The sequence below is a fragment of the Trichosurus vulpecula genome, chromosome 9 (genome assembly GCF_011100635.1).
Source record: "Trichosurus vulpecula isolate mTriVul1 chromosome 9, mTriVul1.pri, whole genome shotgun sequence".
NCBI lineage: Eukaryota > Metazoa > Chordata > Mammalia > Diprotodontia > Phalangeridae > Trichosurus > Trichosurus vulpecula.
This window is the reverse complement of record NC_050581.1, coordinates 79569651-79595172: the sequence shown is the minus strand read 5'-3', so window position 1 is coordinate 79595172 and position 25522 is coordinate 79569651. Positions and strand designations below refer to the sequence as shown.

The following is a 25522-nucleotide window of genomic DNA, read 5'->3' as shown; positions in this document are numbered from 1 at the left end:
ACTGAGGAGGGAAAGAGCACTAATAATTAGGGGCCTCTGGAAAGGTTTTCCATAGGAGATGGTGTTTGAGTTCAACTTTGAAGCCAAAGATTCTGTGAAATGAGGAAAGGAGAAAGTGAATGCCAGGTATGCATAGGCCACAGCCCAGGCAAAGGCCCAGAAGTGGGAGATGGAATGCTGAGTTAAGGAACAGCAAGAAAGTCAGTTTGGTTGGAAGGCCAAGGATTTGAAGGAAGAAGAATAATGTGCAAGGTAGGCAGGAGGCTCCTCTCTCCTTCATGGTTGTCCTTTTGCCCCCTCTACCTCACCCTACACCCACCCTCCCACAGACACAACAGCAGGCTTTAAGGACCTTCTTTCTTGAATATCCCAGGATATTCTGTTTTACATCTCTTTAATGTAGTTATTGTGAGAAATTGTGTCAACAGAGCTGTGTTGGTGAAATAGAGTGATAAATACTTTATGGAGCCTCTTTCCTTAAAGCACATTTTAAAATGACTATTTACAATGACTTGAATTTATTTACAACTGTTTCATGGGGCATCATACATTCCTTATCCTTACATCATCACTGTAAATGAGCAAAAAAATTGTATGCACAACGGATTCGTTCATTTAAAAAAAAATTTACCAAGTACCTACGTATGCAAGGTACCCCTGCTGGTAGTGGCAAAGACATTAAGATCAAGCTGTAACCTGAGACCTGAGGATTATAGATACTGATTTAGAGCTGGAAGGGACCTTGGAGGCTATCTAACCGATGCCTTCTCATTTTATAGGAAACAGACTCAGAAAGTTAAGTGATGCATCCAAGAGGCAGAGAGGGGCAGGACAGTGATATGAACCTAGGCTCTACGACCCCAGATCTGATATCTTTTCTATTATACTAAGTCCTACACTTGGATTTAAGAAGAAAAATCAGTTAAAGTACAAGGTTGGGAATGCACAGGTAATTAGTAGGTTGTGTGGAAAAGACTTGGGGTTTTTGAGAGCACTGTGAGCTCCATGAGTCAAGAGTGAGACATGGAACTGAAAGAGCAGATGAGATGTTAGTGCACGTTAAGAAAGGTCTAGGTCTGCGCAGAGGGGAGCACTCTAGGGTGCTCAGCTCCTGACAGACCCCACACGGAGTACCTCAGTCAGCTGGGGCAGCCCACATAGCAAGGATGCTGATGACCTCATCTGGAGAGTACCCAGGAGAGGGGAAACAGAAGGATGAAGGGCCTTCAGATACTGCTGCCTAGCTCGTGTGTTACTCTGCAAGTGTTACTGTGCTGCTGTTTAGTGGCCCTGGTACACAACAGAACAACAGAGACATCCTGTGGTCCAGACACAGAATGGAGGAGAGAGACCTAGGAAGGCTCAGTTCTTCTTTATGCACAAGGAGGTGGCCTAGTGGATGTCTGAAGGAACATGAAAAGGAGAATATCACTCCTTAGTGCCTTGGCGCCAGAGCAGAGGTGCTCAGACTGTGGTGCACAGACTCAAAATGGTGAGCACAGTTCTCTAGTGGATGCTCCAAAGGATGAGGCGAACCAACCAAAAAATGCCAGACTTTTAAAAGGGTGTTTTGCTACTGGAGTTCTGACTTCTCAGTAAAAATCTAAAAACTAAACATTCAAAAGACATCACTATGATAAATTGTTGGGGTTTCATATTCCCTACCCAGGGTTTGCACAGAACTGGAGCTCAGCAAATAATGGTTAGACTGAGTTGAATATATGTAGTGACAGTGCAAGGGAGGGAGGCCCCAGGGGGCCAGACACAACACTTAAGTAGTCTATGGGCTAGAAATACAATACTGGGACACATTAGAGGTAGAGGGTAGGGTGGGAGCAAAAGTATGCTCAGGGGTGCCTGGGTAAGAAGCACTTACATGTCTGTTAAATGAATGAATGAAATGAACACAGCAAAGAAAGACTGCAGCAGCTGACTGATACCTTTGTGTTTAGGACATTACTGGCAATTCGGCAAAGCATCAGCAGCCCATCTTCCTGCATGGTCCAGGTCACGCGCAGACGTGTCATCCTCTGCAGAGCACTCTGGTCAGCCTCATCATGGTAGCGCATTTTTTTGCTTTTTTCTTCTGACTTCTCTCCTAAACATCAGAGGAAGAAATATGCTGACTTAGTTTCTTCTAACAGACATTGTGCTTATATTTCACAGTTTTATAGGCTTTATATGTGGAAAAGACCTTAGAAATAACCTTGTCGAACTCCCTCATCTTATAGCTGAAGAAATCTCACCGTAGGTTTCATAGGCATCGTTCTGGATGGGTGCAGAGCTCTCCCCCTACCCCTCCTCCTCTCTCCTTAGCGTCTGGACTGCCGCTGGCAGCTGCAGGTGATGCTTTTGAATGACAGAAGGTGGATGCTACCTGGCATTGCCAGTTTCTAAAAGTTGATTTTCCAGATTTTTTGTTTTGTTTTACAAATTACAACTATTCTAATAGTTGAAAAAATGAAGAAGAAAATAGTAGGCCAAGGAAATGTGAATCCAAATCCATAATACTGAACTTTCCTAATAAATTATAAATATAGATCTTGATAGGCCCTAACCTGTCCAAACACCTCCATAATGGTTTATCCAAAGGGTAATAATTCAACTGTTGCAATTCTACTTTGAATGATACCAGTCAAATGAATCCAGTTCCCTTCCTTCCCTATCCCCACCATTTGTGGATGAAAAACTTAGATCTCTCTGGATCCACTTTCAAACAAAAATCTAAATTTTTCTTAAAATTTGAATAGCCACACCAGCTAGATCTTTATGGAAAAATCTGGGCTACTTTTTTGAAACAAAGCAATCTAAAAAAACAAACATGCCTCCTTTCATCTCAAACTGTTTTTCCCTGTAAAAAGACATCTGATATGCAATCTTAAAGATGAAAATCCAAAGAGCAATGCACTTGAGTTCCTGATTCAAGTCTGAAAGAGTCATGGAACCCGGCCCTGCAGGTTTTAATTACCCTGCCTGCTCTTTGAAAGAAGTTTCAAAACAGAAAATGATGTTAAATTTTGACCTAATTGGTGTACATGCAGAGATGAGAAGAGAAAACAGAAAAGAGACTAGAATTTTAGACAGGAATTTTCAAGGAGAAAAATAATCGGAGGTTTGAATTAAGACAGGAAACTAGACATACTGAGGGAATGACTACTCTTTAAAAGACAAAGATAAAGAAAGCTGGGAAAAGCTGTAAGGAAGAGCAAGGATCCTTCCTCATCTGTGGGTCTGATTGAGAAAATAAAATGGCAATGACAACACCTAAGTGTCTCAAATAAAGGGAGAGAACAGAAAATGGCAGAAGACAAACTTAAGACCTGGTTGATATATAATTTTCACAGGTCATATAGTGAAATCAAGAAATCAGAGTAGCAACAGAAAAGGGAAATGAAATTACAAGTGACCAATCACCTTTCTTCCTTCTCTTAACTTTCTTCCCAGGGTCCTTTTTGAGCCTCTTCCGTTTCTGGCTTTTGCCGCCCCTCACCCTCTTATTTCTGTCTTGTGTCATTTCTTTGCCGATCTCAAACTGCTCTTCCTTCTCAGCAGGGAGTTCTGAGGGGGCTTTTGCATCTCCCAAAATATTTATCCTATTATCTGGAAATGATTAAAGGAGAAGTATTACCACAAACATTAGTTTCAAGACAACTTCTGAACACACCTAACTCCTTTCCAAATTAAATTGGGAAGGTGTTCACTGCTGAACTATCAGTAATTCTACATTTGGGAAGAAATGAAGATACTACTGAGACACAGAATGATACTTACTTCCAGCACTTAGTGGCAGAGAGCGTTTGGATAAAAAAGTCTGGAGCCTTACTGTAAGGCCATTTTCTGAAACTGTATTCTCCTAAAAGACAAATACGTGTAAGTATCAAGAAATTCCCAGGTATCTCAGGCAATAAATTCACTAACATTCACAAAAGTCTTTAATGAAGCCCAGAAAATAGTTTAGTAACAACAGAGAAAAGCTGCCTGCAATTTGGTCCAGAGAAGAGAATTCCTCATGCATGCTACAATAATGAGCTCATTATGTGATGCTTTCCTTGAGCCTCTTCCTTGAAACTTTTTAGCTTGTTTCTGCAAAAATGATTTTTTTTATGTTGTTTCCTGGAAATCTTACCCTGGGGGAGAATCCAAAAGAAAATCTAGGACTGAAAAAGGGTAGAAAAGGCACATAGGCCTCAAGGATGTTTAATTGATCTCGATGACCTTGAGTTTTCCCTTCAGCTCTATCAGCAGCATTCGAGGACACAAAACAATGACAAGGACTGTTCACACCTACAGGGAGCTCTACTCACAGGGGATAGCAATGACGTCCAAGGTGTTTAATAAAAGCTCGGGCAGACTGCTGATGACTTTGAGCTGACAACTACACCAATGTGTATCATCAGCCTGTGTGAGAGGGTGGAACAGCCTCACACTAAATGTGTTGAAGAGATCCACAGCAGGATCAGGGAAATCTGAGTGCTGATTAGGTTGCTGAATTTTGTTGCTCTGTGAGGGTAGGAGCAGGTCAGTTGGGTACATGGGAGGGATGACCTGTGTCTGTATCTCCATTTCAGAGCGGATTCTGAGAGCTCCACTAACCATGTCTCTCTAGGCTGACAGGAACGGCAAAGTAGAAAATGAGGTCTTCTCATCAACTGGGAAAATACCAATTATGAATGAGCAGTCTGCCAGGCTTGAGATGGTACTTTCCCTTAAGAGAACTTCTTCTCAAGGTCCTTCCAGGTAGAGATCACAGTAGAGTAACCCAAACTCTGATAAGAGCATCCTCATATCCTATAATTCACTTGACACTACCTTCTGACACACTGAACTAAGTATTTGCTTCTGATTTGACTCCAGTTTTGCTTATATAGAAATTTTCATAAGGGAAAAAGTTCTAAGTATATAAAATTATCAGTAACTGCAATCTTAAGACCACAGACTTAGAGCTAGAAGGGACCTAAAAGTTAACCTTGTTCAACTCCTTCTTTCATAGAAGAGAAAACTGGAGCCTGTGACTTGTCCAAAAGCACACACGTAGTGAGAGGTCAGAATTCAAAGCCAGGCCCTTAACTCTAAATCCAATGCTCTTCCATATATAAACGGAATAACAACATCGACAACTGACAATATTATGCTGAGTCAGCTCAAAAACTCACCTTTCTGGTCTTGTTAATGATGTAGCTGGTCCAGATCCAATTGCGCTTTAAGTGTGCATAGAAGCTGGAGTCCAGACCTGCGGCCCCTAATCCATCACCAGGTATAGACCCGTCATCCAGCACCTCGCGGCTCCCACTAAGGAAAGGAAAATGAAGGCTCTAAGATCCCCCATGGTAAAGCGTACACGGGGACGGCTAGGTAACTATGTGGTCTGAGCCCCTGAATGCCTGAAGCCCCGGGGAGTGGGTCAGAGTGGGTAGTTCTATACACAGACATGGAGTGCAACCTCTCTATGACTCAGTAAGATAGTCTTCAAGAGTTTTGGTTGTTGTTAAGTCATTTAGTCATGTCCAACTTTTGATGATCCCATTTTTTATGGGGTTTTTTTGGAAAGATACTGGAGTGGTTTGTCATTTCCTTCTTTAGGGTCTCCATTTTACAGCTGAGGAAACTGAGACAAACAGAGGTTAAGTTGCTTGCCCAGGGTCACACAGCTAGTAAGTGTCTGAGGTTAGATTTCAATTCAGGTCCTCCTGACCCCAGGCTGAGCACTCTATCCACTATACCATCTAGCTGCCCAGAACTGCTTGGGTTTAAAATATCATTACCTTGTTTGTGGTTACCCTGATAATGAGACTATGCAATTTGGCTAAGCTGGTTCTCAGATCCCAGACAGACCCCCATGACCATTCCTTTACATACTGGGAGAACTTGTCAGAATTTACATTCTTCTAATATAGCCTCAAGGATCCAGGGCCACTGCATACTGTGAGGAGGCCCTGGGGTAGGACTTCAGAGGAACATTTGCATACAACATAAATAAAAAGCACATGTGTACACTTTCGCCCTGGTTCACTTCTCTGTCCCCTGAGAGTTTCACACCCAGTATGATGTTGACTCCTTTGCTAGTTCTGTAATGTAGAAACTTCATTTTTCTACCTCCCCCAAAACCGGCAGGCAAGTGAAAATGGGAGTTATGGAAGTCCACTGGTAAGGTATGTGAGGGTAGAAATGTACTCCTTTGCAGGACTAAAAGAATGGAGGAAAACTACAAGAGAGAAAAAGGTAGGACTCTCTCTAGCATAGCAACAACAAGAATGGAGATAGCTGACAAGCACAAGGACTTAAGGTTTGCCAAGCGTTTTACATACATGATAGCCTTATCTGATCCTGGAGTGAGGCAACTGCCAAAGATAATTTTATCCCATTATGGAAGAGATACAAGTGAAATGAATTACGAGGGTTTGACTTGCCTATCATACAACTTGTAAACAAGAGGGGCATTTTTTGAACTCACATCTTTCCTAATGAAGTATCTAATTAAATACCAACCCATTTACTAGATGAGAAACGTGTATTGTAAGGAGAATTCTCATTAAAGTTTCTTGGCATATCTAATGCCATGAAGATCAGTAATATTAACATTTACAGATGCTTACACCCTGAGGTGGGGGAAGGCTTTTAGATTCTTCATTCTTCCTCAATGCCTTTTAGCAGTGCTGTGGGAAGGCTGAGGCAAAATGCAGACACGCTCCTACTCTTACCCTCTCTGTATTTGGTACAAATATAATTTTAAGGGGTTGGAGTCAGGATGTGGTTCATAAAAGGATAATTAACCCAAACTTGAGGATAGCCTAAATCTTCCCAGGGAAGACTTCCCACTGTATATATGTCCCTCTAGATTTACTAGGTGTGGGAAGAGGCAATGGGAACATTCCCAGGGATGAATAGGTAATTGAAGTCAGGGGCTGCTATGCTCTGTCAAGGAAAGGAAGAGAAAATAGTATAATATGAAGTCTAGGGCATTCCAGCATAGGAAGTGATAGTCCAAGGGCAAACAGAGTTGGCAGTAAAGTGTCAAGAGGGAACTCAGTATTAGTTGCTACTGATTCTCAAAGAGGGGAAAGTAGTGACTGTCTAGAGTAGTGCCTCATTTAACAGACCCCAGTTTAGTGAGATTTGGCTTGAGCTGAGCATAGTCCTATGTTGAAGAAGAGAGTACAAACTGCACCTCCAATATTGCAAGTTGGAATCCTCTCCTTACAAAAACACCTAAAGGTCATATGACCTTAGGTAGGTAGGAAAAAGTCTGGGGATGACTCCATTGCTGCCCCGCTGTGTTACAAATATGCAGACAATCTCTTATGAGCCCTAACTGAGCCCCACTCCCTTCCCGCTCATCTCCTCTGGTCTTCTTTCTTGCTAGAGGGAAGCAGGCAGGCCATGAGTTCTCCCTGATTATATTGGTATGTAAAAACCTGAGTTCACTATCTTTTCAACAGCATTCTGTCTTTCAAAGGCTTCTATCCATAGGCAGTAGGGGGGGAGACAAGCAAAGTTGGTGAATGATTTCCCCCCACAGCCAACAATGCAGAAATTATTGATCTAAAGTCAGCAGAATAACCTACTGTGAGTGTGGTGTAGTAGTAAGAACAGTCGATTTATAGCTAAATGAATTGGGTTCAAATCCTGGCTTTCTTTCTTTACCGTACTTGGTATCCTGAACAAGTCCCTTCTATTCTCTGGACCTCAATCTGAAAAAGTAGGGAGCTAGAAGAGATGAATGTCCAAGGTCTTTTCAAGCTCTAAGTCCTGTGATCTCCAGGGTTATGGAGCAAGCTGGAGTGGAGAAAAAGCTTCCTAGCATACAGAAGCATTAAGTGCACCAGGCTGCATAACAAGGACCGGGGTCTGGGCATAATGGAAAGGCCTGTGTACATGTCTTCATTCTGCCAGCTGTGGGATGGTGGGCAAGCATTCTCCATCTCCCTGGGCTTCAACTCTCTCATCTGTAAAACAGGGATACAACCTCCCAGGGAGGGAATTTTAGAGGAAGTATTCTGTAAACCTTAAGTGCCATGTAAACAGCCCTGTTACTATGCAAGAATCCACAGTGCCTTTAAATGCTCACCACGAAGGCAGCTCATACTTCTACAGGACTTTACAACAATCCTGCGAGGGGGGCAGTGCAAGTGCTTCTTTTTGAAAACTTCCTTTTAGTTATTATGACCATTTCCTTAAATGAAGGACAGAAAAAGATGCCTGCACAGGACTGCCAATCTCTATTGTATCTAGCTTGGTTTTTAAAAAGTATCCATTAAGTTTAGCATGGCAGATCGAACTTGGCTATGCTTGCTGCATCTCCTTTTCAACTTCCTTATGTGCACCTCTGTGTATTTTTTGAACTTTATTTTTAGGGTCATTTTAAAATAAAGTTAGAAAACTCACTTTGGGGCCATGTAATAGCAATTCAGATTTGAAGATCTTTCCCATCCATCGACAGGCTTCTTAAGTCTTATGTGGTGGGAGGAGCTTCCTGACTCCAGGTTGTTATACTGTGTATGGAATGTGGCTTGTGGGATGTGGTTCTCTGGTGTCTGAATAAACGGTTCACTTCTGCCTTCTACGTAGAGTTTCATGTACTTTACAATACAGAGCTACACAGGCCATTTTGACAATGATCATCTATCTACACTGTTATTATCGCCTTACTATTACAGGCCAGGATGACCCTCGTTTACGTCTGTCCTGACTCGCGCTGGATGTGTGACCCTGGGCTACAAGCTGGAGAGCTGGTGAGGAGCTGCGCTGGTCACGAGGCTTCCTCTTCACTTTTCACTAGTGCAAGTATTCTTATTCCCACTTTACAGATGAGGAACCTCATCTCAGTGTGAGATTAAGTGACCTGCCCACAGTTCCAGATCTGAGGCAGGACTCAAACCCAGGCTCTTCTGACTCTAAACTCCAAGCTATCGCTGCCCTGACACATCACACTGTTTCGGGGCCTGTAGAGAAACTTGCAAAATTATTTTGGGTACGTGTATACTCTGTCCACAGCAAAGGGGGGGACTATTAGAAGGCCAACATACGAGATGTACTCCAGCATGGCACACTTGCGCTCCAGATTGTGCTTGTCTATCGCATTCTCCTGCTCCATGTCGGCCTCCATACTGCCAGGCTCGCCGTTTGGATCCTGAGTGCTGCTTTTCTTGACACGAGGGTAGCGAACCACTCCTAGGAAACCAAATAAATCTCATGGCATTAAAAACATTCCCTTCCTATCCCCAAGAAATGGTTATGCAGCTAGGATAAAATGCAGCTAGGATAAAATTAAGGACAATAAAGTAGAAGACTCACATCTTCTAACTGCCTTAACTGCATGAACATTTTTTGGGGAGTGAGGGAGGGGGCAGTCCAAGTGTACAGAATTCTCAGGTTGGAACTCTCTTTAGCAGTGTAGACTGGCCACCTATCTCTAGCTTTTAGTATTAAAAAGCTTCCCAGGACACTGAAACATTAAGTAATGGTCACAAAGCCAGTATGTGATATGAGGCAAGATTTGAATCTGGGTCTTCTTGACTCCAAGGTCAAATGGTAGATCTAAAATCAGCAGAACTGATTTATAGAGATTTATAAAAGTACCATTTATCCCAGGAAAGGGAGGAGGCTATTCTACTTCAGAGACCATAAATTTATTTCAGGGTTAAAGATTAAAGGGTTAAGTGGAACAACATGAATGAGGACTCTATGCAGGTACCATTCCAAGACAGAGAAATGGCCACAAGGAATAAATAACTACCTGTACTCACTTGTTCTGGAGAACAACCCTGGAAATAAGGCCATAAGACAGAAGATAGGTGGACTAGAAGGAGAAGAGGAGTGAAGGGCAGAACATGGGATATGACAGGGAGAGGACACGGGAGGCTATGAAGTCCTCTGAGGTAGCTAGTTCTCTCAATTGCTGGCTAGTAGCTGAGGTTTCATTTCTCCCTTGGTTGTGCTGAGCTAGCTATGTGTTTAATAACCTATACTTGATGCTGAAATAATTGTCTTTCCTGGGATCTAAGTAACCCACACTTCCTGGGCAATGATGAAAAGGAGTCTGGGGTTAACCCGACTCTTCAATGATTTCACTGGTGTGGGTCCTTCATTGTCTACCCCTATGGATGAAGATCACGGGCCCTGACACACCCTGATAGTTAGTTGAATGAGTAGGTATTTAGGTAATAGATATACAGCTGGGCTCGTATTTGAAATCTTTTCAATTTGGAAGACTCTGCTGGAACTTGTGTTCAACTGGCAGGGATTTAGAGAACTGAGTGTCACCTCTATGCCACAATGCAGTATCAGAAGATGTTAGTGACAACATAATACAACCATAAGACAACTAGATTACAGTCTAGCAAAGTGCTGCATATATGGTATGTGGGTACTTAATAAAAGCTGACATTTAATAAAGTAAGTCTCTGAGATTTCTGGGATAAAAGAAATTAAAGAGAAGCATTACTCATAGGTGCATGTGTTATTTCCCTATTTCTATTAAAGGTGCTATCATTCGTCTAGTCATACAGTTTCAGAACCTAGGACTCTTCACTCTTTTTCTGGAACTACAGCAAATGTTCTGTTACATGGACACTTGACATGGTTGAAAATTTCCCGATAATCTTTGCTGAGAAAATTTTGAAACTATAAGCAATATGCCACATCATAAAATGCAGAAGTAGTTGGACAAACAGCAGTTTTTATTTTATCCTAGAAGCACCTGGAAGGTCTTAGAGCTTTCTGAGCCATGAAGAGATATGGTCCCAGCTGTTCTTCAGGAATATCCATTGGGAAGACCAATGTGTTGATTTGTTTTGCTTAACTATACTTGTTGCAAGGGCTGGTTCTATTGGATAGGGCTGGAGGAGAAGGAGTGACAGCAGAAAATGAAAGTGATATTAAAAAAACACATCAATAAAACAATAAACAAGCATTTTTAAAAGGACTATCAACTTGGCAAATGTGAGGAAGATGGCCTATAGAGCGGGGAAATTTGAGAAAAGGGGACCGATTAAGAGGTTATCGCAATAGCCCAGGCAAGAGTGATGGCAACGATCAACTAGGGTGGTTGTGATATGAGTGGCAAGAAGGGGATGGATGTGGGCATGTTGTGGAGGTAGAACTGACAGGACTTGTCAACTGACTGGATACGGGGAGTGAGGGAGAACGAAGAGCTCCAGACTCCTAGGTTGTGGACTTGGGTGACCAGGAGACGGTGGCACTGTCAAGGGAAATAGGGAAATGATAAACATCCATATGAGTAATCCTGTTCTACCCCTTGCTTTAAGAGGCAATGTGGCATAGTGAAAAGAATATTAGCCCTGGAGTCAAAAGACTGGGGGTCTGAGTTCCAGCATGGACATTTATGAGTTGTATGGTCCACTATAAATATCCATCTTGGCCTATCTCTAAAATAGGGAGAATCCCCGAAGTATTTCAGAAGGTCAGGGTAAGGAAAGGACTTTGTATACAGTAAAACAGCTCTAGAACAGTTACTTTTATGTGTCCAAGAGGTAAAGGACTTTAGCTCTTGTTCTAAACACAAATGGAATAAAGGTGCCCAGCTACTTTCTTGGAGAGGCAATAAGGAAGAATAAACATGAGAAAGGATAGTAGAGAGAGAAGAGAACTAGATCACGTCAAGGAGGCATGGCCTCTACTTCTGGTACTGCTATTGACTGCCTAAGTGACTTTGGGCAAGTCGTTGTTAGGTCTCGGCTCTCAAATCTGTAAAATGAGGGACTGGATGAGATAATTTCTTTCTAACCCTAATCAATACAATGGAGTAAAAGTAATGAGATCTGGCAAAGAAATCGTACCTAGTGGAGTATTGAGGCAGACACATTGTAAATCAAACCAATAGTTTTCCACATCTTGCATCGTGTCCAGAATGTACAGGCGCCTTTCGTAGGGTCGGCTGCTTTGAGCCAGATTATAATGTGGGTCGCAGATAGTGGTATCAATTATCACTGCATTCTTCTTTAAATATATGAATACCTATAAGAAAATTGTGCATGCATACAGATGTGAGCAATGAGTTTGGTGGCTGGCACACTGCTTCTGTCATGCCACCACCGCCACTGCCACCGCCGCCACCAGCACCACCACCACCACTATCACCACCACATGGACTTTAAAGATGTTACCTGATCTTTATCCTGAAATTTTTCTGTGGGACCAAACTGCAGAAGCCCCATATAGCAAAGTCTCTGAAGATTCTCAACTACTGAAAAAATATAACGCCTGTAAAAGAGATGAATGAGAATGACAGGCATCCTAAAAAGCACTCAAACATCACCAATTATATTTCAGGGATATTATCTCTGGAGCAAGAAAGGGACTGCTTGCTCTAAAAGTCCCTTTAAATGAAACTCATACACCTCAACTTGGGTCTTTTCTCATATAAAACCTAGAATATCACCATTCCTACCAACTAGCAAAGGAAATGGAATAAATTATTTTAAAATCTGGTTTTGATTTAGCAATCTGAACCACCGGGAAAAAATCATCATCAAATCAATGTTTAGGGGAAAAAGTATTTACTGAGGACTACGGGTTTGGGGATAAATTCATATGAAAGAAAGCTAGCTCACATTTTGAATTTGACATATAACCTTCTCTAAATAATTTTTTCCTTCAATTAACAGTTAATTTTTACTTGAAAACAGGCTTGATATTATCATGTTTAAGCATTTCATATATATGTATCATTTCATATGTATATTTACACTTCAAAGGATCTAAGATCTCATCAATATGGATATTTCATCTAATGGTGAAGATTGAAATGCAGCTTTCTTTTCATCCTGTGAAGTTCTCGTACATATTTTTCCATAAATCCTCCAGTACAGCTCTCCCCAATACACTGGAGGCCTTCTTTAGGGCTTTTCACACTTTGTTATTGACAAGAGAGCACATAGGTGGTCTGTCTGTAGCCCTTACTCTGATGATATGACTAGACAGTTTCTTTTTACGATCATATCTTTCTTAAATGGTACTTCTTATTCCTCTGGCTTATAAATTATCATTAGTTATGGGCTGCTTCCATGCCCTTTGGGTCGCCTACATTATTGAATGTCTAGAGAGCAGTTGTGTTTCTTGAGTCACAGTCATACTGTACCACCAGAATTACACTCCTCACAGCCATGTGACATTTTTCTTTCTTCCTCCCCCCTTTTCTCCATAGGAGGTATACAGGTAGGAAAGTTAAATGAAAATTATCAGTCTTCACTATCTTGCTGGCATAATTTGTTTCTCCTTCTGGGGGTATGTTTATTTTACAAGACTGCTTTAAAACATACTTTGGGAGTCTGAATACAGACTAAGGCAAACTATTCGCTCTCTTTTTTTTTTCTCCTTTTTTGGTTTTGTTTCTTCTCTCTCATGATTCATTCCATTGTTCATAATTCTTCTTTGCAACTTGACTATTGTGTAAATAAGTTTAACGCGAAGGTTTATGTAGAATCTATATTGGACTGCATGCTGTTTTGGGGGAGGGGAGGGGAGGGAAGGGAAGAAAATCTGAAATTCAAGAACATGCACAACTAAGTGTTATAAACTAAAAATAAAAAAATCTAAACAAAACAAAACAAAACAAAACATACTTTGACAAAGGTACTCTGCCAATGTTAAAATCAGCTGAACGCTGATGAACTTACCTCTTATACAGAAGCTGCTGTCGGATTGGCCTGGGAAGAAATCTAATCAATGTATGCTTCTTTAGGGGGTCATTCAAAAAATCTTCCAGGTTGTCCACCTATAAAGGTCATTTTTAGGTTGCACAGATTCCAAAGCATGAAATGAGTGGCAAGGAGCATAAAAGAACACTAACAACTATATTTTAGCCTTGAGTTTGCAAATGAAAGAAGCTGGGAAATGTTCTGCTCCAATGAATGTCCTTATTTATTAACCTGTGCTGTCCCTCTTTTACAACATTTGGAAGATGTGCAAAGACCCAAAGAGTCCATGACTATGCATCCTTCGGCCCTCCTTGACTATTGGTGCTTGATGCTTTGAGAAAAGAGCAAAGCTCAGGGCTTACAGATAAAGACAAGTATATGCTTATATGTGAGATGGAGGCACACTTCCAGGAAGGAACCCTATAAAGTTAGGTACTCCATTATCTTGGATTATTTCCTTAACTAAAAGCAGTGAAGGAAAGAGAAAAAGCGTTTAAATAGCACATCCTATATGCCAGACGTCATGCTAAGTGCTTTTTATAAATGTTATCTCATGATTTTTTAATTTGATAAGCAAACAGTCACTACGGAGGACAAGAACCAAGTAGTCAGGACTGGTTTATCTGGAAGTAAATTATACTCAAAATGACCTAAATGCCATGTAGACTATACCACATGGGGATTGAGCTGGTTCCCCCCACTGCAGCACTTTACTCGATAGAGTGAGAGGAAGGGAGAAAGGAATAGACTTTGATCAGGAGGCCTCTGCCTGGGATGCTAGATGTTGAGTAATGAACTTGTGCCTGCTGTAATATCCACACATCTCTGAACTGTTCCCTAACAGGATCCTGGGATACCAAAGCTCAGAATTTTGTTAGCCAAGTAAACTATTATCCCTCCCTAAGAACTTCTAGGAAAATGAAATATTAACTCTGCACGCAATAAATAACAACTCATATTACCTAGTACTTTTAGGTTTACTGCCAATATTATCATCTACATTTTGCTGATGAGGAAATGGAGATACAGGGAAGTCAATAAATGCCAGACCTAGGATTTGAATTCAGGTCTCCTGATTTCAAGCTCATCCTTCTCAGCATGACATAAGTACCATTTCCTCCTACTAACCACAGTCACTCAGTAGCCATGAGGAAGCAAAAAGACAAGCATGTTTCAATGCTGGATTCAGTTTTTCTTCCGAAGAGCAGTTAGTAAGGTGGTTTCCCTTCTAAATTCATGCTTTTCTGGTCTCCTGAAAGAATGTGTGCAAAGTTCTCCTCCTCTGTTCTGAGGTCAGCAAACACCACTTTTATGGGCAAACAAGTTCTGGGAGCTGAGGAGAGGAAGAAACAGGAAATGATCATACTGACCTTATAGCTGACTTGGACTATCTGGATGAAGATAGACAGAGGCAAGCAGAGAAGGATATCACTGACGAGGGCCCAGCCAAATCCAAAGTCTCTGTGTACTGGGATGGGGGGAACATAACGCATCCAAGAAGCTTCATCCACAAACACTAGAAGAAGAATTTTAGTTAGTCCAAAGAAAGGCTGCCTCGCCTACCATGGTAAAATGCTTTCACTAACAGACCCCTGGGTTTTGTTAGACTCTCAGAAATCTTGGCAATGTACATAATCTCTTGCAAAAACTTATTTCCAAATCTAAGTTTCAAATGGAGGGTGGAAAACATGAATGGGTGGGTAGGGGAGGATATAAGTTTATTTTAATTTTGAAGAGTAGGCTAAGGACAACTCTGTCTATCAGATATAGGTTAGTGAGTTACCTTGCACTTGAAGGATCAGGTAGAAAAAGGCATAGGAGGAGGACACGTGAGAAAGGAATTCAAGTGAAAGTGTACAAATAATGAATAGGAGAGCAGGAATAAAAAATGGAACGAAGGGCTTAACTGAGAGAGACCACTGAGTGAATGAAAATCAAACAAAAACAGGGAATCAAGGGAGAGAAATGAGCAAGAAAGAACTGGTTGAGTCAGTGAATGAGGCATATACCTTTAAGTGTGCCTGGAGAAGAGAAGATGGTGGGCAAATTACTATAATACATGTAGCCAGAAGACAACAAACATAACATATAAATTATTTCACATACAGGCCAAGCAGAACACAGCTCATCTCAGTGGGTTAGCTAATGAACTGGAAGGAGAACCTATACATTTATAGTTAACACTTTGGTTTGTCCATGACTGTCTACACAATCATGGTTCTTATTAAGTTTTTTTGGGGGGTAGTGGTAGCTCAGCTGCCTTAGTTATTGAAAAAAAGGGAAGAAATGATTGTATTGATTTTCATCACAAAAGGTAACTGAAGAAATGTTGTAGGATATCTTAGTATGAAAGAGAAAGACTACTGCCATCAGTAAAAAGCATGGTGATATGCTAGGCACTGCACAAAGAAGAGAGAGGTCTTCAGCTAATGTCTGTGGATTACAGTCCAGCCTGAAGGCAGGGGCATGATCGTTTTCATTATTCTAAAGATGTGGAAGCTGAAAGATAGATGTTTCAAAACCGTAGAGAGAATGGGTAAACTAAGGGTTGGTTGAGAGACCTAAAATCTCACCCCTCCCAACATCCTGGCAATTACCATGAAGATAAGTCTCAATTCAACTCAATTTTATACACATTTAAGGAGTTTCTGTGTTCAGAGAGCCCCATGCTAGGCCAGGAGGAGGTACAATAAAGTTCAGATGACATACACCTGCTTCCAGTCTTCCCAGCTTACATTTGGCAAATCAGACACAAAGTTAACTGAGAGGGCTCCAAAAGAGACACCATTGGCAGAGAGGTCCTCACTTCAGGACCCTCCTTGCTGCCATAAACCTCTGGTCTACTTTTCCCCTCTCCACTACAATCAACTGAGAGGCTACAGCTAGGAGAAAGACCACTGAAACCTTGATGCCATTTTATGCTACTTCTCTCCTTCTTATTTGGTACTCAACATCCCCAATAGTGTGCAAATGTCCACCTCAGACCTTCGAGTCCCTGTGATTCAGAGGCATCATATGCTAGATGAAAATTATTTTTTCTTAGTAAACTCTCCTTGTACTCTCTCATCACTATCCAGCTTAGCCTGATCTCTTTCTCTCAAGACTATCCTGTCCCACACTTTCTTTCAGTCCCTTAAACCTGGGCCTCTCTAGCTGCCTTCCTTGCTCCCATTCCTGAGATGCCGTGTGCTAAGGAAGTCATGAAATTATGGGAGAAAAAATTCGTGTCATCTATCTTCAATGGGGCCATCACTGTTGCAAGCAATCTCTTTACTTCTCTCCACTCTACTCTGCACAGTGGCCAGTCTAAATCTTCTCTATCCTCAAACTCCCTAATTCCACCGCACTGCCCTCTTTTTAGCAGATGACAACTTTTTCAAGAAATCTGGTAATGAAGGGGAGAAGAGAGATGAGGTAGTAGCTGGATGGGGCAGAAGGATCAAAAGAATGCTTTTTAGCATTTAGGGAGGTCTGGGCATGTTTGGAGGCAGATGAAGAGACAGACAGAAAAGGCGAGGACATAGATGTGAGAGAAGTGATGGCTGTTGTAGCAAGGTCTTGGAGAAAGTAGGAGGGAATGGGGTCAATGGAACTGAGGACAAGAAAGGCAACGGAGCACATTTACATGCTTCAGAAGTCACACCCGTTAGGGAATGGAGACCTTCCAGCACAGCATTCTTGCAGTACAAACAAGAGGTGGAACAAGACCATAAAAGGTCTCCCATATTACTGGTATCACCTAACTTCTTGAAAATTCTGACAGGAATCATGTTCATATCAATAGATCCAATGGTTTCACGCACAAAGCTAGCAAGAAGCATTTCACCGAGAATCCAAATAACTTTTGTTAAACTAGATTTATGATTTTATTTGTGTAGGGAGCTACCAGTGAGGAAACTCCCTTTAACAAGGCAAATCATCACTGATTAGGCAACTACCCAAATAAACAGAGGACAGAGTTTGGCTAAAGTCAAATAAATATCAGAATCAAAATAGAAATGTTGCTGGTTTTCAGACCCCTTATTCAGATAACTTGAAATAAGGATGAAATCAAATGTTTTCTGCATGCTAACCAAAGTATAATAAATATTATGGTTTTCAAATTATTAAGGTTTATGTTACCTGTACAGCTTCTGCCCACAGGAGTGGCAGGGTCTCACCTGTTTCAGTAGCTAGTTCCACTTCAGCCTCTGAATCTCCTCCTCCAGGGACCTGGATACAGACTCTGTTGTGGTCAGTGCTGGGCTCTTGACTGTTGACCTTTCTTTCACTATCTTGACCAGCCCTCTCAAATATCTCATTTAAAGGATGTCCATAGATCAAATACCACAGAAACATATGGACCATCCGTAATCGAGGCATTTTAGGGAGAAATCCCAGGGAACGCCCAAGTCCCGGAACTGAGAAAAAAGAGGAAAAATGATGAAGGCTTCATGCAACTCAATTCCCCCTACATCTAGGTAACTACAGCATTATCAACATTTAGACTGGAAAGGATTTTAAAGGACATCTAATCCAAGACTTTTATTCTCCTGTGGAAACAGAGTCCTGGAAGTTACTGGGTGGGGCACAGGGATTTATGTGCCCAAGGTTACATAGCTCACAAGGGGCAGAAGTAGGATGACAGCCTCAATCTCTGGATTCCTAGCCCATCATTCTTTCTGCTACAGCATAACACTGATTATCTTATTCATATTTGTAACTCTTTCTTGCTATTATATTGCAAAAAATCCAACACACAAGCAGATGCAGTTGATGAAGACTATGCAAAGCTCAAACGCATTGAAATTGACACCTCAAGACCTGGACTATTTTATATAATTTATTTTTCTTATCAAAGCCAGCTCTTCTTTCATCTACACCAAGGGCAAATGACAGGAGAGCAAGTAGTGGGCACAGTCATAGGTCAGGAAGAGGCAGAGATCAATCAAGAGATTGTTTCATCTTAATTCCTGAAAGCAGGACTGCCACCACCTTCCCAGAACACCACAATAGAGAAGCAGATGCATCGCTTCTGCTGGAGTGCATGCATGCATGCATGCCTCAATCTACTTCTCCCTCCCTTGTTCAGCTGAAAATACTAATGAGATAGGCCCTTGAAATTAAAAAAGTCATTTGTTATGGATCCTTAGTAAGACAAAGTCAGAATAATGATCCTCATTTATATTTGTTTACTATTTCATAGTTTTCAAATCAATCACCTCAGACAGCTGTCCTTTGAAGTGCCAGGGCAGGGTCTATTATCCCACTTAGTCCTGGGCTAGTGAAGAAAAATAAGCTTAAAGAGGTCAAGCAAAGTTCCCAAGGGTCACATGGTCAGTAAATTTCGGAATTGGGCCTAGACTTTCAGTTCACTGCTCAGACACATAATGAATGACATGTCAAGATAATCATGAAATAAGCACCAAACAGTGAATTGAAGCCATTTTTACCTACAACAGGGTTATAATTTTTGAGCTGTGTTATGCCCATTTTCTCATCAGTTTTCTTCATTCGTCCACTGCTTTCAGATTTAGAAGCTGCTGTGTGAGATTCTCCTGATCCACCAACTTCCTCTTTTCCTTGATTTTCTTCCTCCACCTCCTCCTGGGGAGCAGGGGTCTGGGGTGGTTTCACCCTGCAGTCAGAGCAAAGGTACAACATGGTGAGGATGTCAAGGCCCCTACAAAAGAGGAGATCTATCAAATAGCTGAAAGAAACCCTTCACACCGAAGGAGGATCAGGAAGGCCAAGTGGATAGCTTACAGGTACTCTAGATTGGTGCTCTGTGAACCTTTAAAATCTGGTAAGTGTATTTCAACATCATTGGCTTCCTTTATAATCCTACACATTTTAATTTATCCATTTACAAACAAGAGAAAGGGTCCCCAGGCTCCCCAAGTCTGACAAAAGGGTCTAGGACCAAAGAAGGTGAAGAATCCTTGCTCAAGGCAAACTTTGGTAAATACAGATGCTTACTCAAGGACTGGTGTCTCCTGGGCTTTTGAAGAAAAATAAGTGTAGAAAGTAAAATGAACAGTTCTGCTCACAACCTAACAAGCTCTGAATTATATACTTATATGAAAATGAACCAGCTTCCTATGACAAAGTATCTGTGGCTAAGGAAGACATTCTAACCCCCTCCCAAACACCTCCCCCTCCCCACCATCCTGCTGAGTACAGAATGAGAAAAGGAAACCTTAAGGTTCCAGTTTTTACAGAATCTTGGAAACTGGCCAGTGCTAGACCAGGGCACCAAAACAAAAATAAAAATAAAAAACAAAACAAAAAACCAGCTAAGTTAATGAACTGATCTGCTCTCATAAAGTCTGAATAAAACTTTGCTTTGTACTTCTCTCATGTCCTTATATATTAGTTTTCGATGATGCTTTACTTCTCTATGAGACAGCAAACTTCACGAGGGCAGAGACCTTTTCATACATAAATATTGCATCTTCCCAGGGCCTATCATCAGGTGCTCTGTACACAGTAGGTACTTAATAAATAGTGCTTAACTTGATATAAAAAGACAAGGTTCCACATGTTGCCTGGGGAGGGAAGAGCATCAGCAGAGGCACAAATCATTCCTGGTGCCTGCAACTTGCCTGTTTGCTGTGCTTGAATTGGAGATCCGGAAACGAACCTGTTCAATAGCACTTTTCATAAGAGGGTCATTGGTGTTCACAGAAGGATGGACCACAAACTCCACCTATGGAAAACAGCCACAGTGTCCAAAAAGGCAGGTTTCAGGAAGGCAGAAGAGGGGAGGAGAGGAGGGGAGGAGAGGAGGGGAGGAGAGGAGGGGAGGAGAGGAAAGAAGAGGAGAAGAGAGGGGAGGAGAGGAGAGGAAAAAAGAGAAGAGAGGGGAGGAGAGGAGAGAGGAGAGGAGAGAAGAGGAGGAAGAGGAGGAGGAGGAAAGGCATAACTAGCTCCCCAATTTTTGCTTATGAACTAAATACAGTGATATCCATTTTCAAATAACATTCAGATTTATTTCCAAAAGATACCTCTTTAAGACAACTATATCAAGATGCCAGTTGTTTTAAAATAATTTCAGTTTGCAGTTACTCCAGCCAGAAAATTAAAAAATCATGAAGCTTTACATTTAAGGCAAATGATTATTCTGCTATGAAGACGAATTAGGTCTTTGAAATAAGGCAGTAACACTTGCAAATCTTCTCCTATGAAGTCCTAGGACATTAGCTTCCTTCCTGGTGCTTACCTGCCTGTCACTGACTGATGTCACAGATGGTCACACTGCAGTAATCTGAACATTTCTCAGTTACAAGTGACCCTGGATGGCCTTTTCTCCCCCAAAAAACAATGGTGGCTCAACAATCTTTCTTGAGTAATATGATTCAGAGCTGGAAGGTACCACGGGAATCATCTAGACCAACCCCTTTATTTTATAGATAAGGAAGTTTACATGGTAGCAGAGGCTGTATTCCAACATAGGTCCCCCAACTCTAAATTCAGTGCTCTCATTCTGTAACACCACTGTCTTTTTTTTTTTTAACCATGCATAAAGCCTCCTCCAATGAGCTTTGATCTTTTATATTCATATTTGCTTAATGGAACAAAAACTATTGTAACTCATTTCTTTAATTGTGAAATGGAGAACAAAGGAGGTTCTTCCTCCTTTCTCAATATGTTAAGAAGTATAGCCAGAGATGGATAGAGAATAGCAATCCTGAAAGCTCAGAGTCAGATTGAAAGTTCTTTGCCATTGGTTTGAGATCTCTTACTTTTCATAGTTGAACAGGTCTTGGAAACTTCCTAAGATCTAGCTGCCTAGCCTACGAAATAAGTATAGGAGCAAAAACATCAGGTTTACAACAGTGCAGAGTCGTGTGCATCTTAATCATATTCAGCTTTTCCAAGACAATAAACTGACTGCACTTTTCTAGTCTGGAATCAGAATTTTTGAAATGAAGACTGAAGCTACTTACTGCAGACATATTAAAAACTAATTACAGTTACTCTCATTAGTAAAGGGAAGGGCTGGCTTCCTTGATCCCAGCTGCTTCTTTCTGTCATCCACTCTGTACTCATACTCCATCCTGCCGGGCCTCATTTCTGAGGATGTATGATATGCTGTTTCTTGTATTTTTAATTCATTTAATTACATTTATTTACATTTGTAATTGCTTATCAACTAATGGATATGGCACAAACCCGAGTGACTTGCTCTGTGATTTGGGAGAATTTAAATTCACTATTTGTAAAACACAGTCACCTCAGACTTCAACTGCTCTATGGAGACATTGACTATATGAACTAATTTACGCAAAAGGTCTTTTGATGAAAAACAGGATGGAAATAAAATGTACTGTTGCCAATGGACTGTGGTTGGATCCTACTTTAATGCTGTCATTTCATTATTGTGGGTTCTTGGCATCACTGTGGTTCACACCACCTTAGTAGACCATCTCCATGAACTGCTGTGGCCAAAATACATATCGCCTGGTAGTCAAGCTTGCAAGGACACTTTGAGTCTGGTTGTTGGAATACAGGCATCCAGTTTTACATTCAAAGCTTTGCTGAAGAGTCTAGATCCTGTGTTCCTCTGGCATGGCCTTAGAAAATCCAGGGTCCCCTTCATGCCATGATGACACATTAGAGTTGGATTTTATTGGAAGACACAAAAGAGAGCTATTTTCTACCCTAGTCATCCCTGGTTGGGTTTAGAGCTGGCACAGGACTTCTTGAGTGGAAATCTTTCTCAAGGTTAGTAACTTCTGAGATCTTTCAACCTGGTATTGGAAGATCTGGATTCAGTTCCTAGCTCCGCCACTTACATGTCTGGGTGGTCTTGGGTCTTTTATACTTTTCATCTTAAATCACTCTTGTGAAGCTCAAATAAAATAACGGACATAAAATGCTTTTGCCAGCTATCATTTATTACTACCATCACAAAGAAATGACCTTGTAAACATACAGGGCTGTCTTGTCTGCTTCAGAAAAAAAAAAAACAAAACAAAACAGGTGATACCAAAGTTATGATAAGAAAGAAATTGAAAACTGGATCCAAAAATGACAGGAAATTCAAAATGACTGTCCCTACAGTGCCATTTCCTCTGGTTTCAGTGCAGAGTTAACATTACCTTATATACTCATACCCCATAAGATGTGTGACTTATATGTGCAAAAAGGCTGACTTATAGTTGCTAAGGGAATGCACCATAACTTTAAATTTTCTCAAACAGATGAGTTATGAGACAAAAAAGATGTATCATTCCTTGCTGGACAACCTCCGGTACTGTATCTAATTGAGTTGCATTCATCATTTCCTTTGGGATAACTTCTTGCAGACCTCTCTGATGTTTTTTTGATGCTCAGTCTAAAATTCTACCCTCTAAATGATATTTAATTTCTCCAAGCAATGCCCTGCTGGAAGCAATAAGCTTCCTTCTTCTTTGGGCCCTCAGGGCTGGCTGAAAAGTTAGTTTAGTTACTAGAGAAACAGCTGGGCCTAACAGAAGGGCAACGGACTCAGTTAAAAATCTGTGTTTGCTTTTTGTTTCTGCTACTGATGACCTGCAGGACATGGGGCAAGAGACTTCCCTTCAATGAAGCTCAGTTTTTTCATCTGTAAAATGAGACTACTACCTCCTATGGGGATAATGCAGACTCCAAGGAGATCAGTCATCCAGCACACCACAAACATCAGTTACTCTGTGCGCAACCGTAAGGAACATTTGTTTTTACTATCCCCTTCTGTGCACCACTTTAGGATACAAGCACATCACTTCCCCATGTCTAGTCTGGTTTCCTCTTTAAAAAGGGACAATTTCTACTCCTTAAATCAGAAGAAATAATATAACAAAAGATGATAGTCATGGAGAAAGAGGTTAACATGTCAGTGGGGAGGGAAAGAAAGGGGAGTTACAGAGAAGAAAGGAAAAGGAGCATTGGAAGCAGAGTAGGAGAAATAAATAAGGAAGGTGGAATATGGAATAGGAGAGGAGGGAGAGGAGGGAGAAGGAAAAAGAGGGATGGGAGAAGGGCAGAAGGGAGGCAAGATGAGAGAGAAAAGAAGAAAGGGAGAGGGAAGGTTTCTGTCTTTAAGATTACCTTCTTCTTAATGCCGTCTTGGATTACTGTGGTTCGGTACAACCTCAGAAGCCCTTCCTCAGATAGCTTCCGAACTAAGCGGATGATAGACTTCTTACAACACTTAGTGGATACCCCTTCTTGTTTCTCCTGGTCCATGATCATCTTCTGAAGCCTGGATGATCACAAAAAGGAAATTCCAGGTCTGTTATCTTCAACGCATCTCACAACTTACTCTGGTGGCCAAAGGAAACTAAGCAAGACCCAGGCATAGCTTTTAAATTGCAATCTAGTCGTTTCTTTTTGGGTATCAGGAAGGACTGTGTTTGGGGTAATAGAGGGTAGAACAGTTTGTCTCAGACAAAGCTTTGTCTAAAGCCAAACTGCGTCTCCATTACCCAAGGATGCTATTAAGGAGATACTTAACGTCAACACTCAAGAGGCTCTAATTAATTCTGATTTATTATGACAGATTATTATTAATATTATTACTACTACCACCACAAAAGCAGACCCTCTTACGTGAATAAGCTCTCGATTAATCGGAGGTTGCCCACAGCCTCTATGATCAAGTTTCGACGTTTGAGCACCCGGTATGTTTCGTGAGGTTTCTCCTGGGCTGTGGTCTTGGCGTTCTTCCCTTTTTTCTGGAGAGAGCTATTTTCCTAAGACAACATCAAAAGTAAAACTGGGTTAACATACTGAAAAGCTTAGATCTTAAATAATACATTTACTGGAGCATTTATCCCCTTGGGTAATTTTACCCACATATTTAAATTAAAAACAAAGCAAAGCAAGAAAATTGTCTTCCACTACTAAGATTCTTTACACCTTGATAAGTATCAGCAGAAGCACATGAAGGGCTTCAAGAACACCAGGTTCACAGCTGAAAGCAGTTACATACTATGAGCAACGTGTCTATTCCTATGCTCCTTTCTTTCACCTTCTTTCCAATGAGAGGCAATATGGTGTTGTGCAAAGAGTGCTGGGCTCAGAGTCAGGAGACTGGGGTTTAAATGCTGGATCTAATACTAAACAGCTATACAATCCCGGTCTCCTAGACTCTGTTTCCTCATGTATAAAATAGAGACAATAACTTTTCCATCATTTACCCTGCAGGGTTGTTATGAGGAAAGCACTTTGTAAATCTTTTTTTTAACCTTTTTTCCTTTAAATTAATTTACTTTAGTTTTCAACATTCACTTCCATAAGCTTTTGAGTTTCAAATTTTCTCTACCTCCCTCCCCTCCCCAAGACAGCATGCAATCTGATAAAGGCTCTATATATACATTCTTATTAAACATATTTCCAAATTAGTCATGTTTAAAGAAGAATTAGAATGAGTGGGAGAAACCACGAGAAAGAAAAAACAAAACAAGAGAGCAAATAGTATGCTTTGATCTGCATTTAGACTCCATATATGTCTTTCCAGATTTTTCTAAAGTCTGCCTGCTCATCATTTCTTATAGCACAACAGTATTCCATTACATCCCTACACCACAACTTGCTCAACCATCCTCCAATTGAGGTGCATCCCCTCAATTTCCAACTCTTAGCCACCACAAAAAGAGCTGCTATAAATATTTTTTGTACATGTGGATCCTTTCCCAATTTTTATGATCTCGTTGGGATAGAGACCTATTAGTGGTATTGCTGGGTCAAAAGGTATGCACATATTTATAGCCCTTCGGGCATAGTTCCAAATTACTCTCCAGAATGGCTGGAACAGTTCACAACTCCACCAACAATGTATTAGTGTTCCAATTTTCCCACATCTTCTCCAACATTTATAATTTTCCTGTTTTGTCATGTTAGCCAATCTGATAGGTGTGATG

The 25522-nt window shown here is 41.1% G+C and overlaps 1 protein-coding gene across 1 annotated transcript in view; it reads right to left on the bottom strand.

Annotated features, from left to right (window-relative positions):
* The window catches only part of GTF3C1 (general transcription factor IIIC subunit 1), a 116121-nt gene that overhangs the window by 30831 nt on the left and 59768 nt on the right, over window positions 1-25522 (bottom strand). The window contains exons 11-24 of the mRNA XM_036737963.1: window positions 24210-24352; window positions 23709-23862; window positions 20240-20343; window positions 19088-19272; window positions 17816-18055; window positions 15026-15171; window positions 13635-13732; window positions 12123-12219; window positions 11796-11973; window positions 9024-9168; window positions 5154-5289; window positions 3772-3853; window positions 3415-3600; window positions 1941-2098 (exon numbers count right to left, since the gene is read on the bottom strand). Of these exons, the coding sequence (XP_036593858.1) occupies window positions 1941-2098; window positions 3415-3600; window positions 3772-3853; window positions 5154-5289; window positions 9024-9168; window positions 11796-11973; window positions 12123-12219; window positions 13635-13732; window positions 15026-15171; window positions 17816-18055; window positions 19088-19272; window positions 20240-20343; window positions 23709-23862; window positions 24210-24352 (2052 nt within the window). The remainder of the gene's footprint in view (window positions 1-1940; window positions 2099-3414; window positions 3601-3771; window positions 3854-5153; window positions 5290-9023; window positions 9169-11795; window positions 11974-12122; window positions 12220-13634; window positions 13733-15025; window positions 15172-17815; window positions 18056-19087; window positions 19273-20239; window positions 20344-23708; window positions 23863-24209; window positions 24353-25522) is intronic.